Source organism: Phaenicophaeus curvirostris, chromosome 38 (assembly GCF_032191515.1).
Source record: "Phaenicophaeus curvirostris isolate KB17595 chromosome 38, BPBGC_Pcur_1.0, whole genome shotgun sequence".
Taxonomy (NCBI): domain Eukaryota; kingdom Metazoa; phylum Chordata; class Aves; order Cuculiformes; family Cuculidae; genus Phaenicophaeus; species Phaenicophaeus curvirostris.
In genome coordinates this window covers 432,573-456,226 of record NC_091429.1, presented here as the reverse complement: position 1 = coordinate 456,226, position 23,654 = coordinate 432,573, and the positions used below count along the sequence as shown (strand labels likewise).

At 48.4% G+C, this 23,654-nt stretch overlaps 1 protein-coding gene across 4 annotated transcripts in view; it reads left to right on the top strand.

Moving 5' to 3' along the window:
* Window positions 1-23,654, top strand: part of DIP2B (disco interacting protein 2 homolog B) — a 60,923-nt gene that overhangs the window by 15,956 nt on the left and 21,313 nt on the right. For 2 of the 4 annotated variants that reach the window (XM_069879529.1, XM_069879533.1), the window contains exons 2-10: window positions 9,228-9,299; window positions 15,110-15,250; window positions 15,504-15,629; window positions 17,745-17,957; window positions 20,439-20,582; window positions 21,543-21,662; window positions 22,251-22,448; window positions 22,685-22,776; window positions 23,275-23,385. In XM_069879529.1, the coding sequence (XP_069735630.1) occupies window positions 9,228-9,299; window positions 15,110-15,250; window positions 15,504-15,629; window positions 17,745-17,957; window positions 20,439-20,582; window positions 21,543-21,662; window positions 22,251-22,448; window positions 22,685-22,776; window positions 23,275-23,385 (1,217 nt within the window). The remainder of the gene's footprint in view (window positions 1-9,227; window positions 9,300-15,109; window positions 15,251-15,503; window positions 15,630-17,744; window positions 17,958-20,438; window positions 20,583-21,542; window positions 21,663-22,250; window positions 22,449-22,684; window positions 22,777-23,274; window positions 23,386-23,654) is intronic. The other 2 variants (XM_069879530.1, XM_069879532.1) reach the window with 2 other exon arrangements.

Here is a 23,654-nt window from a genome sequence, read left to right as displayed (position 1 = left end):
GGGCAGTCTGTTCCAGGGCCTCATCACTCTCATGGTGAAGAAATTCTTCCTTGTGTCTAGTCTAAATCTTCTCCGGACACGCTCCAGAGCCTCAACATCCTTCTTGGAGTGAGGGGTCCAGAACTGAACACAGTATTCGAGGTGCGGTCTCGCTAGTGCCGAGTCCAGGAGCAGAATAACCTACCTGGACCTGCTGGTCATGCTGTTTTTGATACAAGCCAAGATGCCATTGGCCTTTGTGGCCGCAAAGAAGAGGGGAGGGAGCACCTTCAGATTTTCCAAGCAGTTTGGAGTCTGACAGCAGTTTTATGGAAACACTGGCCCAGGGAGGAACCAGGACGAGGTGTTTGCTCAGCCGCTCCATCCCGGCTGCTGTGGAGATCAGAGTCACTTTGCAAACAGCACAGCGACTGTCCAAGGCTTTGTCTTCCCCTCTGGTTTTGTTTTATTGAGAGTCTTAATCCCTGACTCGCTTGGAGTTTCAAGCAAGGTGTTTTAGAGTCGTTTGCTGTGATTATTCCCCTGTTATCATCCGCTTTGTTTTGCATTAGTGAAAAATTACCAAGACAGAAACATTCTTGCATGGAGTTTGATTGTGCAAATGTTTGATGAGAAAATGTGATCTCAGAAGGAGCTTTTTCACAAGGTTGCAGTGACCAATTATGTAATAAAGACGCTTTTGGAAGCGTGTTGGATTATACATGATTTCTGTATTAATTTGCTGTCAAAGGCTTCAGTTTTCAAACGGAATCGCATGTGAAACTGCAGTCTTTGCGTAAGCTCTTTGTTTGCCTTTTCTTTTTGTCAAGTTGCTGACTGTGCTCTGAACTAACCTCTCTGATTGCTCCACACTTCCTTCCCTCTGCAAGTCAGACATTTGAGAATTCAGTTTATTTAAGTTGGAGAAGGAGATGTTGCACCCTCAGAGAGGCCACGGCAGGAAAATTTACTGTTGATCGTAGCTGTGGGTTTGGAGATAGCTCGTTGAATGAGGTCTTCCTTACTTCTGAGCCAGTTAGTTTGGATTCAAGGTCTATTGGTGTCAACGTAGGAAGGACATCAGTCATAGAATCATGGAATTGTGAAGGTTGGGAAAGCCCTGTAAGTTCATCCAGTCCAACCGTCAGCCCAACCCCTCCGTGCCTACTGAGCCATGTGCTGAAACACCACATTTACATGTTTTTTGAACCCTTCCGGGGATGGAGACTCCACCACTGCCCCGGGCAGCCTCTGCCAGGGCTTCATCACTCCTTTGGTAAAGAAATTTTTCCCAATATCCAATCTAAACCTCCCCTGGTGCAACTTGAGGCCATTTCCTCTCTCTTCTGCGAACGCTTTGCTCATTATTTTGATCTTCCACGCAGCTTAAAGGCTTTCATAGAAGAATCTTGCCACATCCTGCTCTCCAGCCTCTGAACAAAGTGATTCTGCCACAGATGTCGACTCCTCTTTAGTGCACTGAGAGAGCCCCGAACAGAAGTCCTTCCCTGCATGATCTTTCTTGCAAAGCACATTGCAGCTGACAGAATAATGGGTTTTTTAGGCTTGCTGGTGACGTGCCAACATGGTTTCCTTAGCAGTGAAATTCCTCAAGAAGCCGTGGTTGCTGATGTAAATGTAACTGAAAGCCAAACACAGCCCTTACTGAGCTCAGGGCCTGGAATCTGCTGCTTCTGCCATGCTGTACAGTGCAGTTTTCTTCTGCTCTGTCTATTTAAATCTGGTTTCCCAAGCTTGTAATGAATTTGAATGGCTTGTGCTCTTCAGTCTGGAAAAGATGGCCTGATCTTGGCATTGAGAAGCCTGCACAGACTCTGGGGCTTGCGTGTGAGGATCATGGAGTGATTGCAAGGGACCAAATGGGTTTGAAGGGACACCTTCTACTGGCTCAGGGGCTCCAAGCCCCATCCAACCTGGCCTTGAACCCCTCCAGGGATGGGGCAGCCACCCCTGCTCTGGGCAGCCTGGGCCAGGGCCTCCCCACCCTCACAGGAGAACATTTCTCCCTGAGATCTCACCTCAATCTCCCCTCCTGCAGCTCAAAACCATTCCCCCTCGCTCTCTCCCTGCCCTCCCTGATCAAGAGCCCATCCGCAGTCTCAGTGTTTTGCGGTGACATGCAGAGTTCTCTTAGGGGGCCTGTGCGGTTTTGGTTTTATTCCTGGGCTAAAAACGGGCTTGATTTGGAAAATCATCTTTCCCTGCCAGTCAGTTGTGGAGAAAGCGCGTGCGGTCAGAAGCCGCGGAGCGAATCTGCGTGTAATCCGTGCAGTCGGGCTGGACAGGTGACTCCGAGGAGAGAGGTATCAGCGCTCACTGTTCCAGCCATTGCCTTCCTACCTTAAGGGAGACGGGGATGTCCCTGCCTGCAGAATTCCTGCTGAATCACAGGGCAGCCGCTCCTGCACAAAGTTTAGTCACTTCCTGGGAAGCTCTGGCTTGCAGGCGGGTGGTGGAGGGCCCGGTCTGTGCGCTGGGGCTGCGGAGAGAATGCTGGTTGGATTCTGCTGGTGTCTGACCCGCGGGTTAGTCAGAGCGGAGCGTTACTCAGGGCAGAATCGCCTCACCGGGGATTTTCGATGCCTTGCCCTGCCTTACTCAGCACAGACCGTGAGTGCAAAGCCGCCTCTTCTGCAGGTGTTCCTCCTCATTCAGGGTGATCCTTCCCCTCTTCTCTGCTCTCGTGAGATCTCACCTGGAACCCTGTGTCCAGTTCTGGAATCCCCAACATAAGAAGGAGATGGAACTGTTGGAACGGGTCCAGAGGAGGCCACGGGGATGATCTGAGGGCTGGAGCCCCTCTGCTCTGAGAACAGGCTCAGAGAGTTGGGGTTGTTCAGCCTGGAGAAGAGAAAGCTCTGGGGAGACCTTAGATCAGCCTCCAGTGCGGAAAGGGGCTCCAGGAAAGCTGAGGAGGGTCTTTTGGTGGGGGAGGGCAGGGAGAGGATGAGAGGGAACAGTTTTGAGCTGGAAGTAGGGAGACTGAGAAGAGATCTTGTGAATAAATTCTTCAGTTTGAGGATTTTGCACAGATTGCCGAGAGCAGTGGTGGCTGCCCCATCCCTGGAGGGGTTCAAGGCCAGGTTGGATGGAGCTTGGAGCCCCTGATCCAGTGGGAGGTGTCCCTGCACGTGGCCGGGGTGGGACTGGATGGGATTTGGGGTCCCTTCCAACTCAAACCATTCTATGATTTCAGTGCCTTGTTCTGATGCGGCACAAGTATTATACACGCTGTGAAGCACTCTGATATAGAATCCACTTTCTTCTCATTGACTAATTATTAAAAATAGATGAAAATGTTTCTCTTGAATAGATTTGGTGAAATCCTATTTGTGACAAAGCCTTCGGTCTGGGCCCTTTAGAGCATTCGGAAGGGAAAATGCATTTTTTCCCCATGAGAAGTTGTAGCTATTTTAAAAGATTTTCTTTTCCCAGGATGGGGTTGCAGGCAAGATTTATCATTTGTCTGTGGGATTTAGCTATTTATGTACATGTGCTGGTTTTATGGGTAACGTACAATTGAAATGGCTGCACTTCGCAACGTGATAGCGTGTATAAAGCTGACTTCAGTGACTGTGTTTTGCTGATAGTTCTTAGAGGTGGTGAGCAGAGCCTGTAGGGTTCTTGGGTTAACAGCATTTGGTGATGTATTTAAGGGTTTTAAGGGGTTTTCTTCAAGAGTTTTCTGAACATTTTTAAAGACTTCAGCTTTTGTAAAGGTAGATGTTCCCCCTGCATCAATAGTGTGACCAGCATGGTGAGGGAGGGGATTCTGCCTCTCTGCTTGGCTCTGGTGAGACCTCACGTGGTGCTTGCACCCAGGTTTGCAGTCCTTGCTGCGGGAAGTACATGGATCTGATAGAATCACAGAATCATTAAGGCTGGAATAGAGCTCACCCACTGCAACTGTCAGCCCAACCCACCATGGGAACTAAACCATGCTCCAAAGTGCCACGTCTACATGTTTTTTTGAACTCCTCCAGGGATGGAGCCTCCACCTTGGGCAGCCTCTGCTGGGGCTTCACCACTCTTATCAGTAAAGAATTTTTTCCCAGTATTTAGCCTAAACCTCCCCTGGCGCGACTTGAGGCCGTTTCCTCTCATCCCATCACTTGTTACTTGGGAGAAGAGACCAACACCCACCTGACTCCAACCTCCTTTCCGGGATCTGTAGAGAGCGATGAGGTCCCCTCAGCCTCCTCTTCTCCGGGCTAGGCAGTCCCAGGTCCCTCAGCTGCTCCTCGTAGCGCTCGTGCCTCCAACTAGTGCTGTTTTCAGCAGAAATGGTGATGATAAATTACTGTATGTGTATTTTTTGGGAGGGAGGGGCTTTGGCTGAAGTTGGTGACCCCTCCGTTTCAATGGTCCCCCCTGCCCACGCACACAAAGCAAACCGAACCCTGTCCTCAGCTCACCCAGCGCGCCGAGGCGTCGCATATGGCAGCGGAGATTACGGCCCGTAAAGCACGGACCCAGACGGGTGAGCCGAGGACAGTGGATCAGCCGCAACGCTGCAGTAAGATCAGAGATTCTTCAGCAGAGCTTCAGTCGTTGGATTTATTATTGAAAGGTGAAACAACCAAAGAATTGAAGAGGCTTAAGGTCCACGTTAAGCGACCGGTGGTGAATGGGGCCTCGAAGGGCGTGGAGCAGTGACCGTGTGCGCAGGGACCTTGTGCCACAAGAACCTCATCTTGAATCGCATTCCTTAGAAATAAGAAACATGGAGATTAAAGTAGTTTTAATTTGGTAAAGCAACATTCATAAGCCTTTAGGAGAGATTCCTGAAGTGGTAGAACAGAGCCCCCGCAGTGCTGGAGCCAAGTGGCCTTGTACTGTGTGTATAAATTAATCTGCGGCTGATCTGCCCGTGAAACTTTGAGTGCTGGAACTGTCGGGGGATAATGCCTGCGCTCAACAAACACAGCTTTGTGAGAGTTGCTGTTTTTTTCTGTAGACTATTCATGTTCCTAATGGGAGCAGAATGGTGCTGTTAAAGGGAAACTGCAAAGCACCAACTTGCTGTCTTTTTTTTTACTGGTTGGCTTCAATTTGGTATTTTTGAGGGAGTGACATAGAGTGAGTGAGGTTTTATTTCTTTCAAGAACCCAATGGCTTTTTTTTTCTTGAAGGCTTTCTAGTTTGTAGGCCTTGGTGTTGTCTTCAAGGAGGAAACCTGATAAACAGCTTCACCCAAAGGAAGGAGGAGGGAATCTTTGAAGCTGCATCATCTTTTGGCCTCAGACAGAAAGAGGCGATTGTCTAAACTTGTTCCAAACATCATTTTTGTGGTGAAATTACAGCTGGAGAGTGTTACGAAGGCGAGACCATCTCACAGGTAGAGTCTGTTTGAATGCAGAGCCTTGGAAAAAAGGATTTGATGTTGTCAGTTCGTTTGCTGGAGCCTGGGATCGAGGACATCCAGCTTCACGCCTTGGTGAGACATCGGGAAGTGAGGGGGTGTGCAGGTTACCAGTCCTCCAGGAGACAGAAAACAGAGGGTACCGAACTTAAATTGCTGTGCTGGGTGGATTGGTTCGGTGTCTGTTTTCTGCCAAGACCATAACTGAGAGAGTCACCAGCACTGAGCCGCACGAGAACTAGAGGGAGGCACTCCCTGTTCCGTATCCTGAGAGATCAAGCAGGGGAGTAGGCAAGGAGGTCAAAGTCATCCAAGTCATTACCAAAGGTGAGACTAGAAGAGCAGATGCAGTGGTGCTAATAGATCTTGTTACAGTATTTGCTGTTAAATAGAGTGGCTCTCTGTGTTTTGGGGTAGTGGATGGATCAGAAGCGTTTCCGTGGGTCTCTGTCAGCACAAACTGCTGGAAACGTCGCTGGATTTTCAAAAAGCATACAAATGTGTGCAAACTGCTTTCAAATTTGAGTCTTGTGCTTGATACAGTCAAGTGTTTGGAGTCTTTGTTGGGGAGATGCTGTGCACTACGTGATCATTTTCCTTAATTTCTCCACTGTAGTAATTATGGTTTTGTTCGACAGTAAATGATTCAGTGTTCTCATTCCATGGGGGGAAGGGGAGCAAGGATGTTGAAAGAGGAGCATTGTCTGCGTGTAGCAGGATTAGCTGGTGTTACCACCTTGCACTGATTGAGCACCATGGTTTAGAATAGATCATCAACTCTTAATTGCTAAAAAGCAGTCTGGCGTCACAGGGTGATGAGACTCCTGAAGTTCCAGGTTCTCAATTCCATGATTTGAATGGAGGTGTAACATCCAGGTAGATGAGCTGCAGCTCACCAGAATCCCTTCTGCTGCATCTGTGTTGCAGAAGACTTGCGGTTCTTGGGTTGGTTTTTTTCAGCTGTCTGGAAGGATTCAGCACACCAAACATCACAAAGTGTTTGATTTATGGGAGCGGGGTTGATGATTTACCAGGTTTGTGCAGTAGGAGTGATCGGTTGGTGAGATTGTAGCCCTATTGTCTCGATTCTCTTCCTGTGGCTGGAACTTCTGATACTCACTGAGGACGTCCGTCCGCCTTCATGTTTGGATCAAGCTATTTCCATTTCCTGTAGATCCACAGGAAAGGAAAAGGGTGAAAGGAAATGTCTCTTTCAGTTAGTCTTTGCTTTCTGTCTCTGTGAATTGATACCAAGTCTGGATATGTGATCAGAGAGAAGAAGCTCAAGCAGCAAAGTGAAGGGACGCTTGTTTCCAAGAGCTGAGATGTCCATGTGGGTGTAACTGTTGTGGTTGTGGTAATCGGATCATGAGTTTATCAAAATTCAGTTCTGGAGCCCTTGGCACGGGGCGGACGTGGAGCTATTGGAGCAAGTCCAGAGGAGTCTGCGGAGATGATCAGAGGGCTGGAGAACCTCCTGTATGAGGACAGGCTGAGAGAGTTGGGGTTGTTCAGCCTGGAGAGGAGAAGGCTCCAGGGAGACCTTAGAGCAGCTTCCAGGACTGAAAGGGGCTCCAGGAAAGCTGGGGAGGGGCCCTTGATCAAGGAGGGCAGGGAAAGAACGAGGGGGAACAGTTTTGAGTTGCAAGAGGGGAGACTGAGATGAAATCTTAGGGAGAAGAGTTTTGCTGTGAGGGTGGGGAGGCCCTGGCCCAGGGTGCCCAGAGCAGGGGTGGCTGCCCCATCCCTGGAGGGGTTCAAGGCCAGGCTGGATGGGGCTTGGAGCCCCTGATCCAGTGGGAGGTGTCCCTGCCCATGGCAGGGGGTGGAACTGGATGGGCTTTGAGGTCTCTTCCAACCCAACCCATTCTGTGAATCTATGAACTGAGTGTGCTGTTATTTCGTGGTGATGTCCTCTTGTTCCTTAGTAATTCCGTCAGTTTTCTGTGACGAATGTTTCATTATATTCGAAGTGTAACCACCAATGTCAGGAGCCCAATTAAAGGTTGTGGAGCAATTAATCACAAAATAACAAGCTGCAAACAAATCTATGAGTTGGCTTATAAGGACAAATCCCTCCCTGTTCCGTCTAGGTTTGGTTTTCCTGATGCAGCAGTCACCCCGGTCTGTCTGCACCCCGAGTGAACGAATGTGAAGCAGTAAAGCTGCCGTTGTGTGGGAAAGCTTCTGGGTTTTGGAGCTCGTGGTGGATCCAAACGTTGTCCTTTTGGTGTACGTTCTCTGTAGGGCTCTTGCCGAAGGTGCACTTTTCCGACACAGCAGCATACCTTTCCTGTGAGCTGGGTTAATTTAACCGAGCGCGGTATTGCAATCAAGCATTAAAATTACTGCTTTGCTTGGCATTTCAGTGCTTCGTGGACATTCTAATTTTCAGCTGCTGGATTTGTTTGGACTTGCTGGGGCCTGACTCAACCATAGTGTTAGAGCAGCGAGATAAAGGTTTGTGTGCAAATGCACGCCCTCCGCTAAGCAGTGTGAGTACCCACTTCAGTTTCAGAACTCTTGCTCTTGGCATTCCAAGCGACGCTGACGTCGGGCTGCCCAGCGCAAAGGAGGGAAGGCCATTCCCTTGCCAAGTATTTCAGTGCTGCACAATCGCCTTTATAACCCAAACGGCCACTTAGCTGGGAGGTTTTCGCCAAGACGCTGGCTGTGTTGGGAAGCTTAGAGCCTAAACCCTGTAATCACCTTTCCTGATGCGGCTGCTCCGGATCAGGCTGGCAGCGTCTGGCAGAAGGATGCGGGAAGGAGCACACACGGCGCCCTGCGCTGCTCTAATACTCTGCTGCCCCGCAGGAACCGGGCTGTGGCACAGCAAAGACGCCGTGTGCCATCACAGGTTTCTTCACGCAGTGCAAGTATGGGCTCAATTTTAGCTTAAGAAGCAATACCAAATAACACTGTTTTCTTACTGCTCGGGGTTTCGTCGCTTCCAATCTTTGGTCCCAAGAGATAAGAGGTTACGAGTGCAGGTCAGGCTATGAGAAGGCTTGAAATGCTGCAGGGCTTTTTGTTTTAATCCCTCCAAGGTTTCAGTCTTTCTTGTGGTTCTGATGTAATGTGAGAAATTAAAACAAAAGGCGGCAGCCAGATGGTTCATGTCCAGGATCAGACAGATTAGATTTTTAAAAAGGGGAAAAGTTTGCTAATGCTTATTCTCTTCTGGAATTTTTGCTTCTGTGGAGCTCAAGCATCTCTCCTGCATGCTTCTCACAGTCAACAAACAGTGGAATTGCAGCTATGACTGGGTTAAAAACCCACAACCCCCCAGCTTTCCCTGAATAGCAAATAGACCTGGTTAAAAGTCTGATTTTCTGGCTGGGTGGCGCTGCAGAAGTTGACTCTGTTTGCCCTCGCCTCAGTTTTTGGATGTGCTCTAGGCGGTTCCTGCCTGGGGCCCGCTTTATTTGCTAAAAGCTGTTCTCAATTTGATCAGTTGAAGACAAGGATTTGAGCTTTCCCTCTACTGTGTTGTTTGGGAATTGCTCATCTGTGTCAACCTGTGCTGGCTTTGTGGTTACAGAATATTTTCAGGCACTCCGAGTCTCCCTTTTTAAAGTTTCCATTGCTTTGATATTCCATTTAGATAGCTGTTTTGATTCAAATTATCAAATTTAAATAGTGTGCGGTGTGTCTCTCTGCTCCCAAGGGAAACTGCAGCAGTTCTGTAATGTGGAGGCTTTGAAATTGCAACCTACTCGTATTTATTTGGTCTCAGATTTTCTTCAGCGTATCCATTGCTGTATGTGAGGTGAAGCTTCTGTGTTACCGAAATGAAAAGCAAACAGCCCTCAAACTGAAAAACGTGGGCATGATTAAGTGAGTCTTCTTTCATTGGTTTTAGGGGACATCACGCAAAAGGGGTATGAGAAGAAGAGAGCGAAGCTGCTGGCTCCCTATGTTCCACAGACCCAAGGTAGGTACCTTTCGGCTGGCGGGAGTGTTTCGTGTAGCCTTGATGTTGAAGGGATCCACGGAATGGCCATGGAGCAGAGCTCTGGGACTTATTTGCCAACTCCAAACTCTTCTGTTCCACGTGTGCTTCCATAGCTGCCTGATAGCTACGCTGTGGGGGCTGCACGGAGGTCAAGGAGTCGTGAGCAGTGCTTTCCCTCTGGTTTTCTTGTTCATTTTGATCTCTAGGGGTTGCTGGCAGTTCTGGAGCAGTTTGGGCCTCTGCAGAGTGCGGTGTAGTTCAGCATTTCATATCCCCCGTCTTCATCTTCCACATCCGTAACGCACATCCTGCTCCCTTGTCGGCTGAGAACTGCCAGGTCTGGAATCAGTCCTGCAGTGTGAGCTCCTCCGGAATCATTCTTGAAACCTTCGTAGGAATGGCTGAGCTGCAGAGGTGGGCCAGGCCGTGTCTTCTCTGCCACCCTAATTCTTTGCTGGAGAAACATGAGGTTTTTCATCATTTGTTGGTTTATTTACCAGAGTAGCTGAATTCACGTCCATCGTGTACTTCTGTTTCTCTTGGTTTGGAGCTCCTCGGCGGCAGAGCTGATTGTATGCGAGATAGTTATATATAATTGTAAACTGAAGGACCCTGCCGAAAGTGCGCCTGCTAATTACTGTGGGGATGCTTACCCAAAATAATTACAGTCCTCATACGCTGAGATGCTTCACCGTAAGAACAGATGCGTCTGGGTCTTCGCAGTGTGGGGAGTGACGGGGATGCTGGGCAGACGGGGCTGGACATGGTGGCATTTGCCGAGGCTGAAAAACAAGAGCAAAGGCTAAAAGTGCCTTTATTGCCCGTCAGCCACGTGTCCTCTGGGGGAAGGTGGTGCGGGGTTTGCTGCTGAAATGCCAGCAGTTCGCTTCAGGCAGTCACATGAGGAGCATGAAGGACTCTGTTGCTGTCATGTGGAGCTTGTGGGCTCTGCCACCCCGTAACACTTGTGGGTGCATTCCTGCTCTGCTCCATCCCACTTGTTTCTCAATTTGGTTTTCCTTGCGTATCCAACAAAAGCTGGTGCCCTTTCCCTTTTATTGCCATGGTGGGTTCTCTAGATGCAGAAGAAGAGTGGGTTCTGCCTGCTCCGAGGGAGGCAAGGCAAAACTTCGTAGCCTTTGACCTCGAGCTGTTGTTCCAAGCGACTCCGAGTGCCGGGACTGCCTCTCTGACCCAGGATGCGATAGGAATCTCTGCAGGCTCGATTGCTGCCTTTGTATCAAATCTGTTCCTATTATTTAAAGAAACCAAAAAGTGAAACACATGACTAATCCCTCTTTATGGTCTTTGTAAGGAGATATTTGTCCAGCAGGTTTTACAGCCTCTCGGTCTGTGGCCCTCCTTCTTCGATTATTGTGCTTTTGGAAGCTGCTCGATGAGCCGGAGTTCTGGAGGAGACAGAGGCGGGTAGGAGGTCACCAGTTAGGACAGCATCTTCACTGCAGTTCTGGCTTAGCCCTCCAGCTTTTCATCTGTCTTACAACCAGCTGCTCCTGTATCTAGGATTCTCCTGTTGTAAAAATCCATCTGAAGTCATGCACGAGGGATTCAGAACCAGGTCACCTTGTTAATGAGAAGAGAATTAACATAGTCCACCACAAAATAAGATATTTACTCCTAAATTTAGTGCGTTACGTTTCTCCAAGCACCTTCCTGATGTTACGAGTGCGTTGTCTCCATTTTGGAGATGAGAGGAGGCAAAGGGAGGCATGATGGCACGTCAGCGCACGTCGGTGTTGGAATTGGGCAGATGCCTATTGCTCAATCTGTTCTCCGTTCACATTGCCTCTGGGAGCTTGCCTCATTACTGCAGAGTTAAGGCAGCAATGTTAATTACCTAAAGATACATGTTTTCCTGGTGCAACATCCATTTTTGTAAATGGAACTCACGGAGGTGATGAAGCTGCGATACCGGGATTGTTCCTCCTCTGGTACGTGCTGGCTGCTGCACAGAAAGGCTGGAGAGGGAGTGATTTGAGTCACTTCTTGGGCTCTGCGTGTTAAACGATGCTGCTGATTTCACCGTGGCCTGGGCCCAGATGGAAGGACAAGGGCTGATTCCATCTTACGCTGCTGACTGACCGCCCGCGAGATAAAGCCCAGGCTGCCTGGTTGTCATCCCTGCTGTGATGTCCTTTTGAACATGCAGAGCTGCGGCCAAGCCACCCACTCCCTTCGGAACTTTGGGAACTCACCCGCTCCCTTTGAAACTCTTGGGGCTTTGGGAGACCTCTTGTGTTGGAGCAATGCTGGCAGGTTCACAGAACCAAAGAATCATCATAGATCTTGGAATGCTTTGAATTGGAAGAGACCTTAAAGCCCATCCAGGTCCAACCCCCTTGTCATTGGCAGGGACTCCTGCCACGGGATCAGGGGCTCCAGGCCCCATCCAACCTGGCCTTGAACCCCTCCAGGGATGGGGCAGCCACCCCTGCTCTGGGCAACCTGGTCCAGGGCCTCCCCACCCTCACAGGAAAAGATTTCTTCCTAAGATCTCATCTCAATCTCCCCTCTTTCAGCTGAGCCATGTCTTGTAAAGGGCAGGACTAAAATCTAGCTGGAAACTCCTGCAGGAGTCTCTGAATCCTTTAGGTCTGGTGAGTTCTCGGCATGGGAAGACTGCAGCAATCGTGCAAAGCCCGTGCAGCCACAGCTGCTGAGACCCTGTCCCCGTGTTCAGCCTGACTTGTAAACTCATACATCTGGAGTTTGTCATTTACATGAACTTTATAGGCACGTAGCTTGGAAAAATCATGTTGTAAGGAATAACCATCACAGCACTAGCACTTCTGTTCTATTCTGTATGCAAAACAGCAGAATAACAGGTTTGCCTGCTGCTTTTCTTCTGCCAGGTGAATCCAGCACTTACTGTCCTTGTTATTCATGTAAATGTTTATCCTTCACCACATATGATGCTCATAATGAGTCTTTTAATCTAAAAATCTTTTTATGGAAAAAAATATAATCCCTAAATCATCAAACCTTCACCAGAATGGTGGAATCGCCCAGCAGTCAGTTCTGCTTAAACACTCACAACGATTAACTCATAGAAGGCAGGTTGCCCAGAGCAGTGGTGGCTGCCCCATCCCTGGAGGGGTTCAAGGCCAGGCTGGATGGGGCTTGGAGCCCCTGATCCCGTGGGAGCTGTCCCTGCCCATGGCAGGGGGCGGACAGGATGGGCTTGGAGATCTTTTCCAACCCAACCCATTCTATGAAATAATTAATTTTCCTTGGGTTATTGCAAAGCAAATGCTATGTCGGTCACCTCTCACCTGCCAGGCTTGGCTCGCTCAGGTCGCTTTGCTGTAGAAACCTTTGTGATTTACTGTGGCTTCTTCACTGCTCCCCGCAGCTGTCGGGGACGTTTTGTCATCCGTGCTTTGACGTGTTGTTATGTCATAGCAAGATATCAAAACAAAGAGCTCACTCTTGGTGTGTCGCATCGCTTACAGACACATTTGATCCCTTCCTAAACGGAATGTCATGTTCTCCTCGTGATGCCCTGCAGAGCAGATGAGATGCTTTTGTACGACTTGTAAGAGAAAACTGAATATGAATTTAATAATTCATTTAAAATAGTGTCAAATCTGCTGCTGACATCTAGTGGGTGCTCGAATTCCTAAATACCCAGATGATCAGAGAGCTCTGAGCTTTTCTTCTCAGTCTGTGAAGTTGTCTTGGGATCGAAATAAAAGCCTTTTGGTTTTGGTTAAGGCAAACAGATGCTATGGAGACGTTAAACTGGTTATCGGTGAGTGGCATTCCAGAGCGGTGTGGAGGGGCTGCAAACACCGACTCTCTTGGATGGAGTTAAACTGATGTTTTGAACTGAAAACCTTGCTCTGAAGTTCAGGTCTTCTGATTGCACCTAAACCACCAAGGTTTCTTCCTTTGGCACCACTGTACGGTGATGATTGTCCTCAGATGAGCAAATACAGAGCTTGTGATTTACAAGGGAGACTCCATCGCTGTCTGCAGTTCCCGGAAAGGAGGTTGGAGTGTGGTGATGCTGGGGTGAAGAGAGAGAACGGCTTCCAGGAGCACGGTGTCCCCGCGTGCTTGGGTTTTTCCCAAAGCCTGTGGCACTGGGCTGAGGGGAGAGGGTGTTTTCTGTAACACTCAATTAATATTCTGCTCTTCAGAATGTTGGGAGGTACAGGAGGCGCCTGAAGATTTCTGCAACGAGTTGGATGTGATTTGCTGGTATTGTTGGTTCCCTGAGCTTGAGGCGCTGGCCTGAAGTTGTTTACCTAAAACCACACACTGCGAAAGTGGTGAAACTGGAATTGGGCTCCAGCATTTGTGGTTTCCTCTTCATTTCTTGAATCCTTTGGTTGGCTGTGAGAATTCGTGAGCAGCGTGTATTGAACTGGCACAGCTGCTCCTCTTTTTGCATGACTTGGGGTGACAGCACGGAGGAAATCACAGCTCTGTGACCTCTGGGTCCTCATGGGCGCACAGATTCATTTTGGAATAGAAACTCCGGTAGCCTTGATTCCCAGTGTCTCTTGCTGAATTGTGAAATGGTGATTTCTTATCCAATTATCTATTTAGCTCCCCGTGTTCATGGGAAAAACAAACTTTTCCAGGATGATTATGGGATCATAGAATAGTTTGGGTTGGAAAGGACCTTAAAGATCATCTAGTTCCAGCCCCCTGCCATGGGCAGGGACACCTCCCACTAGACCAGGCTGCCCAACGATAAAGCCACTCGCTTCTTGACACGCTGAAAGGAGCCAGAACCTGGACAGCCAGAGGTCCATTTGGTTTTGTAATCACTGAGTGGCAGAGGCTCTTTCCGCGGGTGGATTATTGGTTTTCCTGTCAATAATGTGCACGGGTCAGTGGAGCCCAGGGTAACGAACCTGGCTTCTCAACGTTATTTTCCTCTGGGTTTGCTCTTCCTCACAGCTCAGGCTTAATTTGGGATAATGACTGACTGCATCAGTAAGAGCCCTTTGTGCATCGTGCCTGTGGCAGCGATGGAAGGAAACTCGGGGAAGTGACTGGGATCTCTAAAAGCAGCTTGCTGCATCGCTTTACTATGAGTTAAACTGCTAATTCTTTTCCATCTTAATGCATTAATGAGTGTGGTGCAATCCTGTTCCCATTGGAAACGTGGTGAAGCATTGGCCCAGGTTGCCCAAAGCCGTGGTGGCTGCCCATCCTTGGAGGTGTCCAAGGCCAGGTTGGATGGGGCTTGGATGGGCTTTGAGGTCCCTTCCAAACCAAACCATTCCATGATTCTATGGTAAAACAGGAGCAAAACACACAGATATTGAATGACAAGACACTGAAGTTCATTGTGAATGCCCTGTTCAGGGTGTGGAAACGCAGGACTTGGCTGTTTCATGACTCAAGATTTGTCTGAATCTCATCACCTTTGCTTTTGTACTTTGTTATGGACTCTTTAAAGGTGACTCCATCCCCCTTTATCCCTGAGAGGTTACATAAATTACATGAAATGTGTATTCTGTCCCCTGCTCCAGAGGTGCTGTGAATTTGCCTTACACTTCCAGCGCCCAACAACCCCTTGAGAAGAAAACAGCTGGAAAAAACTTCTTTAAGGGCAAGGTCAGAGGAGGGCCAGGTATTTCTGAACCGATTAAGGTGTAATTGCACAAATGTATTAACTAATTAGATCCGCTTCACTATGAAAGAATTAAAAAAAAAAAAGGGGAAATCTTGTCTATAGTGAAAGAGAAAAGCATGGTCAGAAAAAGCTCCTTTTATTTCCTGCTCTTAGAGATTTGTGGCCTGTTTTCCAGGAGTTGATCCAGCATTACAGAAGGAATCCAGAACTCAGATGTCTGTTCCGTCTGCAACCCCGGCCTCAGCATCATCATCTTCCTCATCCAAATTTCACCGAGCTCGCTCAGGGGGAGCCAGGGATGAACGCTACCGATCCGGTAAGGGCAGGGCAAGAACTCATCTGGGATTCCTGTAACGAGGAGGGACCTCAGCTCCTTATCTCATTTAAACAGAAAACCAAAAGGGAACTGTTGCTCTTGCAGTGGCAAAATGTGGTTGTCTGGGAAGGTGCTGTAGAATGAGGGGTTGTACAAATCCAGAGGACTAGCAGTAGTTGCACATGTGTCAGCCCTGAGCCTTTTTCTCCTCCACTCCTGTTGCAGAACTGAACATACGAGCTTCTATTTGCAGATATCCACACAGAAGCAGTTCAAGCAGCGCTGGCAAAACACAAAGAACAGAAGATGGCCCTGCCCATGCCCACAAAAAGGCGGTCTACGTTCGTCCAGTCCCCAGCGGATGCCTGCACTCCCCCAGGTTAGGCCCCGCTGCGTGCGTGTCCGGGGATGCTGAGGTACGTGGTAGACACAGGACCCAAAGCCAGAGGCTGCAGGTGTCACAGCAGCCAGGCTTCTCCACACGTCTGTAGGTCCTAGTGCATCTCAGGGTCACGGAGATGGTCTGAGGACTGAAGCACCTCCCGTATGAGGACTGAGAGGATTGGGGTTGTTCAGCCTGGAGAAGAGAAGGCTCTGGGGAGACCTTATAGTTACCTTCCAGTACAGAAAGGGGCTCCAGGAAAGCTGGGGAGGGGCTCTGGATCAGAGAGTGCAGGGAGAGAACGAGGGGAAACAGTTTTGAGCTAAAAAAGGGGAGATTGAGATGAGATCTTAGGGAGAAATGTTTTGCTGTGAGGGGTGGAGGCCCTGGCCCAGGCTGCCCAGAGCAGGGGCGGCTGCCCCATCCCTGGAGGGGTTCAAGGCCAGGTTGGATGGGGCTTGGAGCCCCTGATCCAGTGGGAGGTGTCCCTGCCCGTGGCCGGGAGCAGGGCTGGATGGCTTTAAGGTCTCTTCCAGCCCTAACAGTCCTGTGAGTCTCTGTTACTCCTGCAACTCTCATGCTGTTTGAGCAGCTGCTTGTGTTCAGGGAGCTGCTGGTGGGGCTGTGAGAATGACTTCTCTTCTGGGAACCATTAGATTGGCGAGAGCTGAGCAGGCTTTTCTGGACTGAGGCTGCTTCTTCTGCTTCCCTCGCACCTCTTTCAGTTGCATAATTCACATTTTCATTTTGTTCAGGTTTAATACTCAGGGAATACCAGAAAAGGATTTGCAGCAATGTACATTTCTGGGCAAGGACCTTGAGGGGGTCCTGTGGGATTCTGTGACTCGGGGACTTTCCTTGCTAACCCCTCCCATGAAACGACTGCAGCAGAATCCCTCGGATAACGTGCTGTCTGCTGTGGTGCATGTGCCTCAGATGTTAATCAAGCGCCCTGTTTTCAAGCAGCTGCATGCGCTGGCTTCTAAGACGAACGCGTGTCATTCTCGGCGATGACTTTTGTGTTGTGTCTCCTTGTGCAAAAGCATCACAGTCACTTGTGTTGGTGGTGAAGTCACCTGCAGATTATGAATTCATACCTCATTGTGAATTCATATGCCGCTCTGAAACAGCTCTGCTAGCCCGCTTCACTCGCCACGATTCCTTTACCTCCTTTTTCCTTCACGCTTCGTCTTCTCCTTTCTCCCGGGGCCTGGTGCACGTTCCCTGTTTCCTCGCTCTCTGCTCTGTACCGACTTGTCCGGCGCTGCAGCGCGCTCTGAGCTGTGGGTCCCGCACACACGCAGGTCCTCGCTGGGTCTGGAATCGGGCTTTTCTTCCTCATTGCATTCTACTCCAGCCAGATTTAACAGCTTGATTTACAACCAGGCCACAGGCAGGCAATCGCCTGGAAGAACACGGGCATTTCAGGCCAGAGCCCGCCTTGAGTATTTGTGTAGCTGGAGATACCGAGTGACGAGCACTTTCTTCATGGTAAATAATTCATTCTCAGCTTTAGGACAGATGAGGGATCCGCTCTCTTGGAAAGGCAGGATGCAGTTCCTTGTTGTAATTTTCTCTTTTGTTTTATGGTTGGCATTTTTGTTTTGTTTGTTTTCTACAATTGAAAGGGACCCTTTAGAAAAGCAAACAACAGTGTTTGTCTGTGTGTGACCCTGGCACATTTGTTTCCCAGTGCCCGCGCTCTGCTTTGTTCTGTGAACTTTTGGTTCTGACAGCGATACTGACTCCTCGCTTTCCATTCCGGAATTAGCAAAGCTAAGCAAGGCAGCCTCAGATATTCCAGAATATGAATGGAAAAGTAACGAGAGAAGTTAATAAACTTGGAAAACTCAGGGAAAGGATCCCGAGGAGGTGAATCTTGTGTGTGCTTTGAACAGGAGCAAAACACCAGGGGGGAATGCGTTCACGTTGGAGATGTCTGCTCCTTAACTTCTGTTTTGGCTGATGTAACCTTGTTTGACACAGCCTGCAAATTAAAAAAGATGTTTGTTTTGCAAGCCTGTGCGTTGCTGTGTGAACGGGAAGGAGGGCATGTTCGGTGTGATGTGCTTTTCCCTAAGCAGCTAGATTTTCTTTTCTGCTTCCACACAGACACGTCTTCCGCATCCGAGGATGAGGGCTCGCTAAGGCGCCAAGCTGCTCTTTCTGCTGCATTGCATCAGAGCTTACAGAATGCTGAGTCTTGGATCAACCGATCTATTCAGGGGTCATCCACATCCTCATCAGCATCTTCTACACTTTCCCATGGAGAAGGCAAAGGGACCAGTGGGTCACTAGCTGATGTGTTTGCCAATACTCGAATAGGTAGGAGATGGGTATGAACAGAAAAATCGCTTCAAGTTCAGACTGTGTAAATAAAGCCGGAGTTGTCCCTTGCGCGAGGGAAATTCAGACCAAGAGCTGAGGTAGTTTTGATGGAAGTCACTAGGATTTGGTGGAGCTGCACTGTCACAGTTTCTTTTTCCCTCAACAATTCCAGCACATTGAGTTGATTGGAAAAGAGGGTGGGGAGCAGGAGCGTGTCCAAGTAGAGAAGCTCCAGGGGTGATGGCAGTATCGACAGCTTCGTCAGGCACAACATCTGTTCTGTCTCCTGTGCTGCTTCCGTCTACGGCCGCTTGAGCTCCTGTGTGCGCAGAGCTCCGTCTGCGAGTAGCGTTTGGCATCCGTGTCCTGACAGATACCGCAGTCTCTGCCTGGCGGGTGGGGAAAATGCTGTGTTCTAATATTCTCCTTTTGCTCTGAGCCCTGATGGTTTATTGTTTATGTTAGATTAAAAAAGAAAAGAAAAAGGACCAACCCCAGCCATACATGCGAACAAAAGAGCACGTGATTCAAAAAAATTTGTGATAGCAGAGGAAAGATTTAGCACAGACATTTGGTGACCGCTCTTAGGAATGTTCAGAGCATCGAGGTTCCTGAGAAGATGGAGGGAAATCCACAGATCTGGATCCTCCAGGCTCAGTTTTCTGAGGCTCTGAGGTGCTCCTTGCTGCTGATGCTTCTGTTTGAAATGCCAAAGTTTGGTTTTGCTCTGTGTACGTTTGTCTTTTTTTAATTTAATCTGCTGCTGAGGACGTTCCTGCATCTCAGGAGGTGTTTGCAACGCTCTCTGCTTATGCTTAACTGGTTTGGGGCGAGCAGTGCCTAGAAATGCTGGGGGTTTAACTGTCTCACTCGATTGTTTTTATCGCTGTTATTTTTGTTTATTTGTGGGAATGCAAGTTCTTTTCTGGCGTGGAAAACTGGGGAAATTGCCCATAAAATGGAACCAGTATAACTAATGTGTCTTTGAAGCAGGGAGGCTGTTTTTAATGGAGCACACAGAAAGCCATGTTGCCTTTTGTAATGAAGGAACGTAATTTAGCTTTTTACCTACAGAATAACTCCTAGCTGATATAATCAGTGTTTTATGCAAAACAGAAGTTTTAAATCTCAGTTGGAGTTGCCTTTGCTGTGTAGACGCCACGTGCATCCTGTGTTAATGCCTGATTTAAATGAGTAGGAGCTCTCACAGACTCAATTTCATCCATCTCTCTGGAGAGAGCAGTGACGATTCCTACAAATATTTGGAGTTGTACAAAACCTGGGTCCTTCACAGCAATCTCCAAAGCTCTAATACCTCAGAAATATTCCTTGCCACCAAAGGGATGCAGAAAATGACTTTTTTTCCTTCCTAGAAAGAGGCACAGAGAATCCAATCATCCGCAAAACCTCGTTAATTGGAGTCTGACTTCCTTTGCCTCCCTGCACAAGCCAACAGGCAGTTCCAAAGGCGTTGGATTTTTTCCTTCACAAGCAGCGGCTGCTGGTTCTGTTAAGCTGGAGTAGAATATGCGTGCCCTATCGGAGGGTTGAACCTGCTGCGTTGTATAGAGAAATAAGAAAATTATATAAAAGAACATATAAAGAAATATTCTTATATAAACAAATGTAAGCAAAAATGACGTATTTAAGAGAAAGCAAAGGAGCGAATCCTTGAAATCTTCCGAGTTGCTTGTGGTTTTGAAGCTCACATCTGAAAAGCAGAACAGGGTTGGCAACTTAAAGCAAAAGTAAGACCCGGCTCACTCGATTCATTAGATTTTCAATTTGTTATTGAACTGCTGGATGGACTGATGCTGCTCAGCCACCGAGCTGGAAGAAGTTTAAACCCAGCCTGATATTTTGCTGATCTGCTTTAGCCAACAGCCTTCTGTGTGTTTTGTTTTAGGAAGCTCTTACTGACCAAAAAGTGAAAGAGCACAATTCTAACAAGCGAAGTTCCTGCGTAGGCAATGGAGCGGTTTGCTGTGGAGCTTGGAATATTGTGGAGCTCATACAGATCTCAAACATTTTTTTCCCTTTTTTCCCTTTTTTCTTTTTCCCAGTGCTGGAGGAGAAGAGGTTCAGCTGGGTTTGAGGGTTAGAGACCAAGAATAGGAACCTTGTTCTGGTGACCCACTGTCCTGACGTGGACAGAGCCACTCAATGACCTGACCCCGTGGGTGGTGTCCAGTGATCCAGTGGGGTTTGAACAGGATGGACTGCAAAGGTCCCTTCCAGCCCGAACCATTCCAGGATTCTATGATCTTATGCCTCTGTATTCTGTTTTCCAGAACAACGTGCACCTCCTAGAGCAACTTCTGTTTAGGAAGTGGTGTGTTTAGCCTTAGTAACAGCTCTTGCCCTCTCAACTCTTTAAACTCTTAAGAGAGGTGGTAACAGGTAACTCACACTGTGCTGTTTCCTTCTCTAACGACAGGGTGATGTTAATTGCCGTCTCAATTTTCTCCCTTTCTTTAGAAAATGTCTCGGTTCCCCCCGATGTCACAGCAACTACCTCCTTGTCCTCGGCACGCCCGGCAGTGATTGACCTGCCTCCCGCAGGGATCGTGAAAGGGATGCACAAGGGATCAAACCGATCCAGTCTCATGGATACTGCTGATGGTATGGAGCCGTTCGGAGTCACCAGACGTTGGGAAGGTGTTAAGGAAGGACCTCAGTCATGGGGTTTATTCTCCCAATTCCTATTTATCCCATTTAAGGACTTCGTACATGATTATGGCATTGGGATTGATGAGGGTGGGGAGGCCCTGGCCCAGGCTGCCCAGAGCAGGGGTGGCTGCCCCATCCCTGGAGGGGTTCAAGGCCAGGTTGGATGGGGCTTGGAGCCCCTGAGCCAGTGGGAGGTGTCCCTGCCCAGGGCAGGGGTGGGACTGGATGGGCTTTGAGGTCCCTTCCAACCCCAACTAGTCTATGATTCTGTGATTCACACATCCCTGTGTCACAGTTATGGCATCGGCATTAACACATCCCTGCGCTGCAGTTCTCTGCCGTGGACTGAACTGGAAAATACCACAGGAGAGATGATAGACTTTCCCCCTCTACAGCTTTTTAAGTAAAAAGTGACAATCACATGCTTTTAAAAGCTTTTCTCCTAGAATGTGCCAAAGGAAAGGTAAGATCAATGAAATAATGGAATTCTTAGCTGTAATTAAGCTCCCATGAAGCTGATAACACACCTCGCAGCTGGCCTAAACCTTTGTGCAGTGGAGCAGCGTTGATGCTTCTGGCCTGGCTGTGTCCTCCTTCTGCTGGCAGCGTTGCGCTGCCTTCAGTCGATGCTGCTGGCGTTCACGGTGAGAGAGAGAGAGAGAGATGGAAATCGGGCTTTGGGAGGGAGTAAATGCTTTAAAACCCAATTTCCATTACTGGCATTTTCTGGCAGCCGAGTCGATAGAGAACTGATACAACACCTGGGTCGTCCTGCCTGGCACAGCCTCGAGCGGTGGGAGCAGGTAGCAGAGTGAGCAGGTGCTCAGAGAGGTGTCCAGAGGTGGGAGGAGGGAGGCATCAATGGTTAGAGCCGCGATGAACACTTTGCTGAGCCAAAATCTTTCTCTCCAGGTGTTCCTGTGAGTAGCAGAGTCTCCACGAAAATTCAGCAGTTGCTTAACACCTTGAAAAGACCCAAACGGCCACCGCTGAAGGAGTTCTTTGTGGATGATTTTGAAGAAATTGTAGAAGGTAATAGCAGCAAATAATGGGGTTTATTATTAATTTGTTGAATTACTCAGACATGGCCAGTGCTGGGTTTATTTATGCCATTGGTTTTGAAGCCTAGGGATTCACTCTTTGCAGCAGCAGCCTTTGTGAACAGTGATACCAAGCCAATGTTTTGAGTAATTCCCTGTACAGCCGAGTGCCGAGTGGCCTTCTCAACCCAAAACTTCGTACAATAACTAAAACTTATTAGCAAAAATACTTAAATATTATTTTAAACCCCTTTTTATGCGCTTAGGCTGCTTTAATTAATTCCCAGAAGGGATTTGTTTCACTGGTAATTTCATTACAACCTGATTTTGTAGGACTGTTGTTTTTTCCTCCGATTCTGTGCCCCCTCCCTTGCTGTGGGGTTGAGTTCCTGTTAACGGCACGGGAGAAGCCTGTATTCGCGATTTTGGTGCGAGGCTTCCTAGAAAACGAACCAGGATAGGGCTTGTTAAACCTAAAGGCGATGAGGAAAAGCATTTGTTTTCAGCATGTCTTTCCAGCTTAACCGTCAGGGAACCAACGGGCAAAGATGAACTGGAAACATGATTGAATTTCCTTCAGTTCCCCAGCCCGACCCCAACCAGCCGAAGCCGGAGGGTCGCCAGATGACGCCTGTGAAGGGAGAACCCCTGGGAGTTGTTTGTAACTGGCCTCCTGCCCTAGAAGCAGCTCTGCAGCGCTGGGGAACCACGCAAGCCAAGTGCCCCTGCCTGACAGCACTGGATGTCACAGGAAAACCGGTTTATACCCTCACCTATGGTGAGTTGAGCTGTGGTTTCCATCACTCCAAAGGAAGAGTGGAGGATAGAACACAGGGTGGTTGGTTTTGGTGTGGTTGCAAAGTCCTTCCTGGATTTTGAGAGCTTTGTAGAGAAAGCAGCGCAACTGAAATGGAGGATGTGGCTATAGAGGGTAAAAGCAGTCAAGAATTGAAATGTTCTCTTGTATGCTGGGTTGCTTTAGAGTTGTGCAAGTCTCTCTTCTTTGTGTTCTAGGCAAATTGTGGAGCAGAAGTCTCAAGCTGGCCTACACACTGCTTAATAAACTGGGGACCAAAAATGAACCCGTGTTAAAACCTGGAGATAGGGTAATGAGTTTGGGACCGCCTGGTCCTCCCTCTGAAATCCAAAGAGTGTTCTGGGGGGCTGTAACTTAACCGCAGGCACTGTAATCTTGTTCTTTTAATAGCAAAGCTTTTATCCCAGGGGCAGGCTGTTTGGGAAAGAACCTTTTGTGATTTTTCAGCCCTGCTGGCTCCTCTAAGCAAACTCTGGACTTCAAAATGCATCTAAGGAAGAGCATTGCACCTCTGAGAGAAGCACAGGGCTTTAGATCTCTGTGGGGTTTTGCTGTGTGTGCATCTTTGTAAGTACAGGCACACAGGGAATGCTGACGTTACTGCATGAGGAGCTCATGCGCGTACCAGGTATTCTGTGGAAGAAAGAGAGCTTGAAGATGCCCTGTGAAAAATGATGCGGTAGAATTTGAAATAACACAATGTTTTCTGACTTTTAGTCACTGTAGATCTACACTTCACAGTTTCTCCTTGTATTTCAACTAACAAAATGTTCTTTGTGGATTGTAGGTAGCCCTCGTTTATCCCAACAACGACCCCGTCATGTTCATGGTGGCGTTTTACGGCTGTCTCCTTGCAGAAGTCATACCAGTGCCTATAGAGGTACCTCTTACCAGAAAGGTAACGTTGATGGAACATAGAGGAGCAATAGGCTGATGTTGGATGAAAACCAAGCCGGACCATCAACCTCAAAGTGTTTCATAGCATCCAGCTGCTGCCTTAGCAGCTCCAACGCAGTGTGCAAGGCATTTGTGAACCTGGAATAGCTGTTTAAAAATGGAAAGACATCGACCAGAGAGCTGTGCTGGGTAGCTGGAAATGGTCGATTCACTTAAATGCTGTTGTCTTCCTTCTGTTATTGCAAGTGGTACAGATAATATTGGGACTCT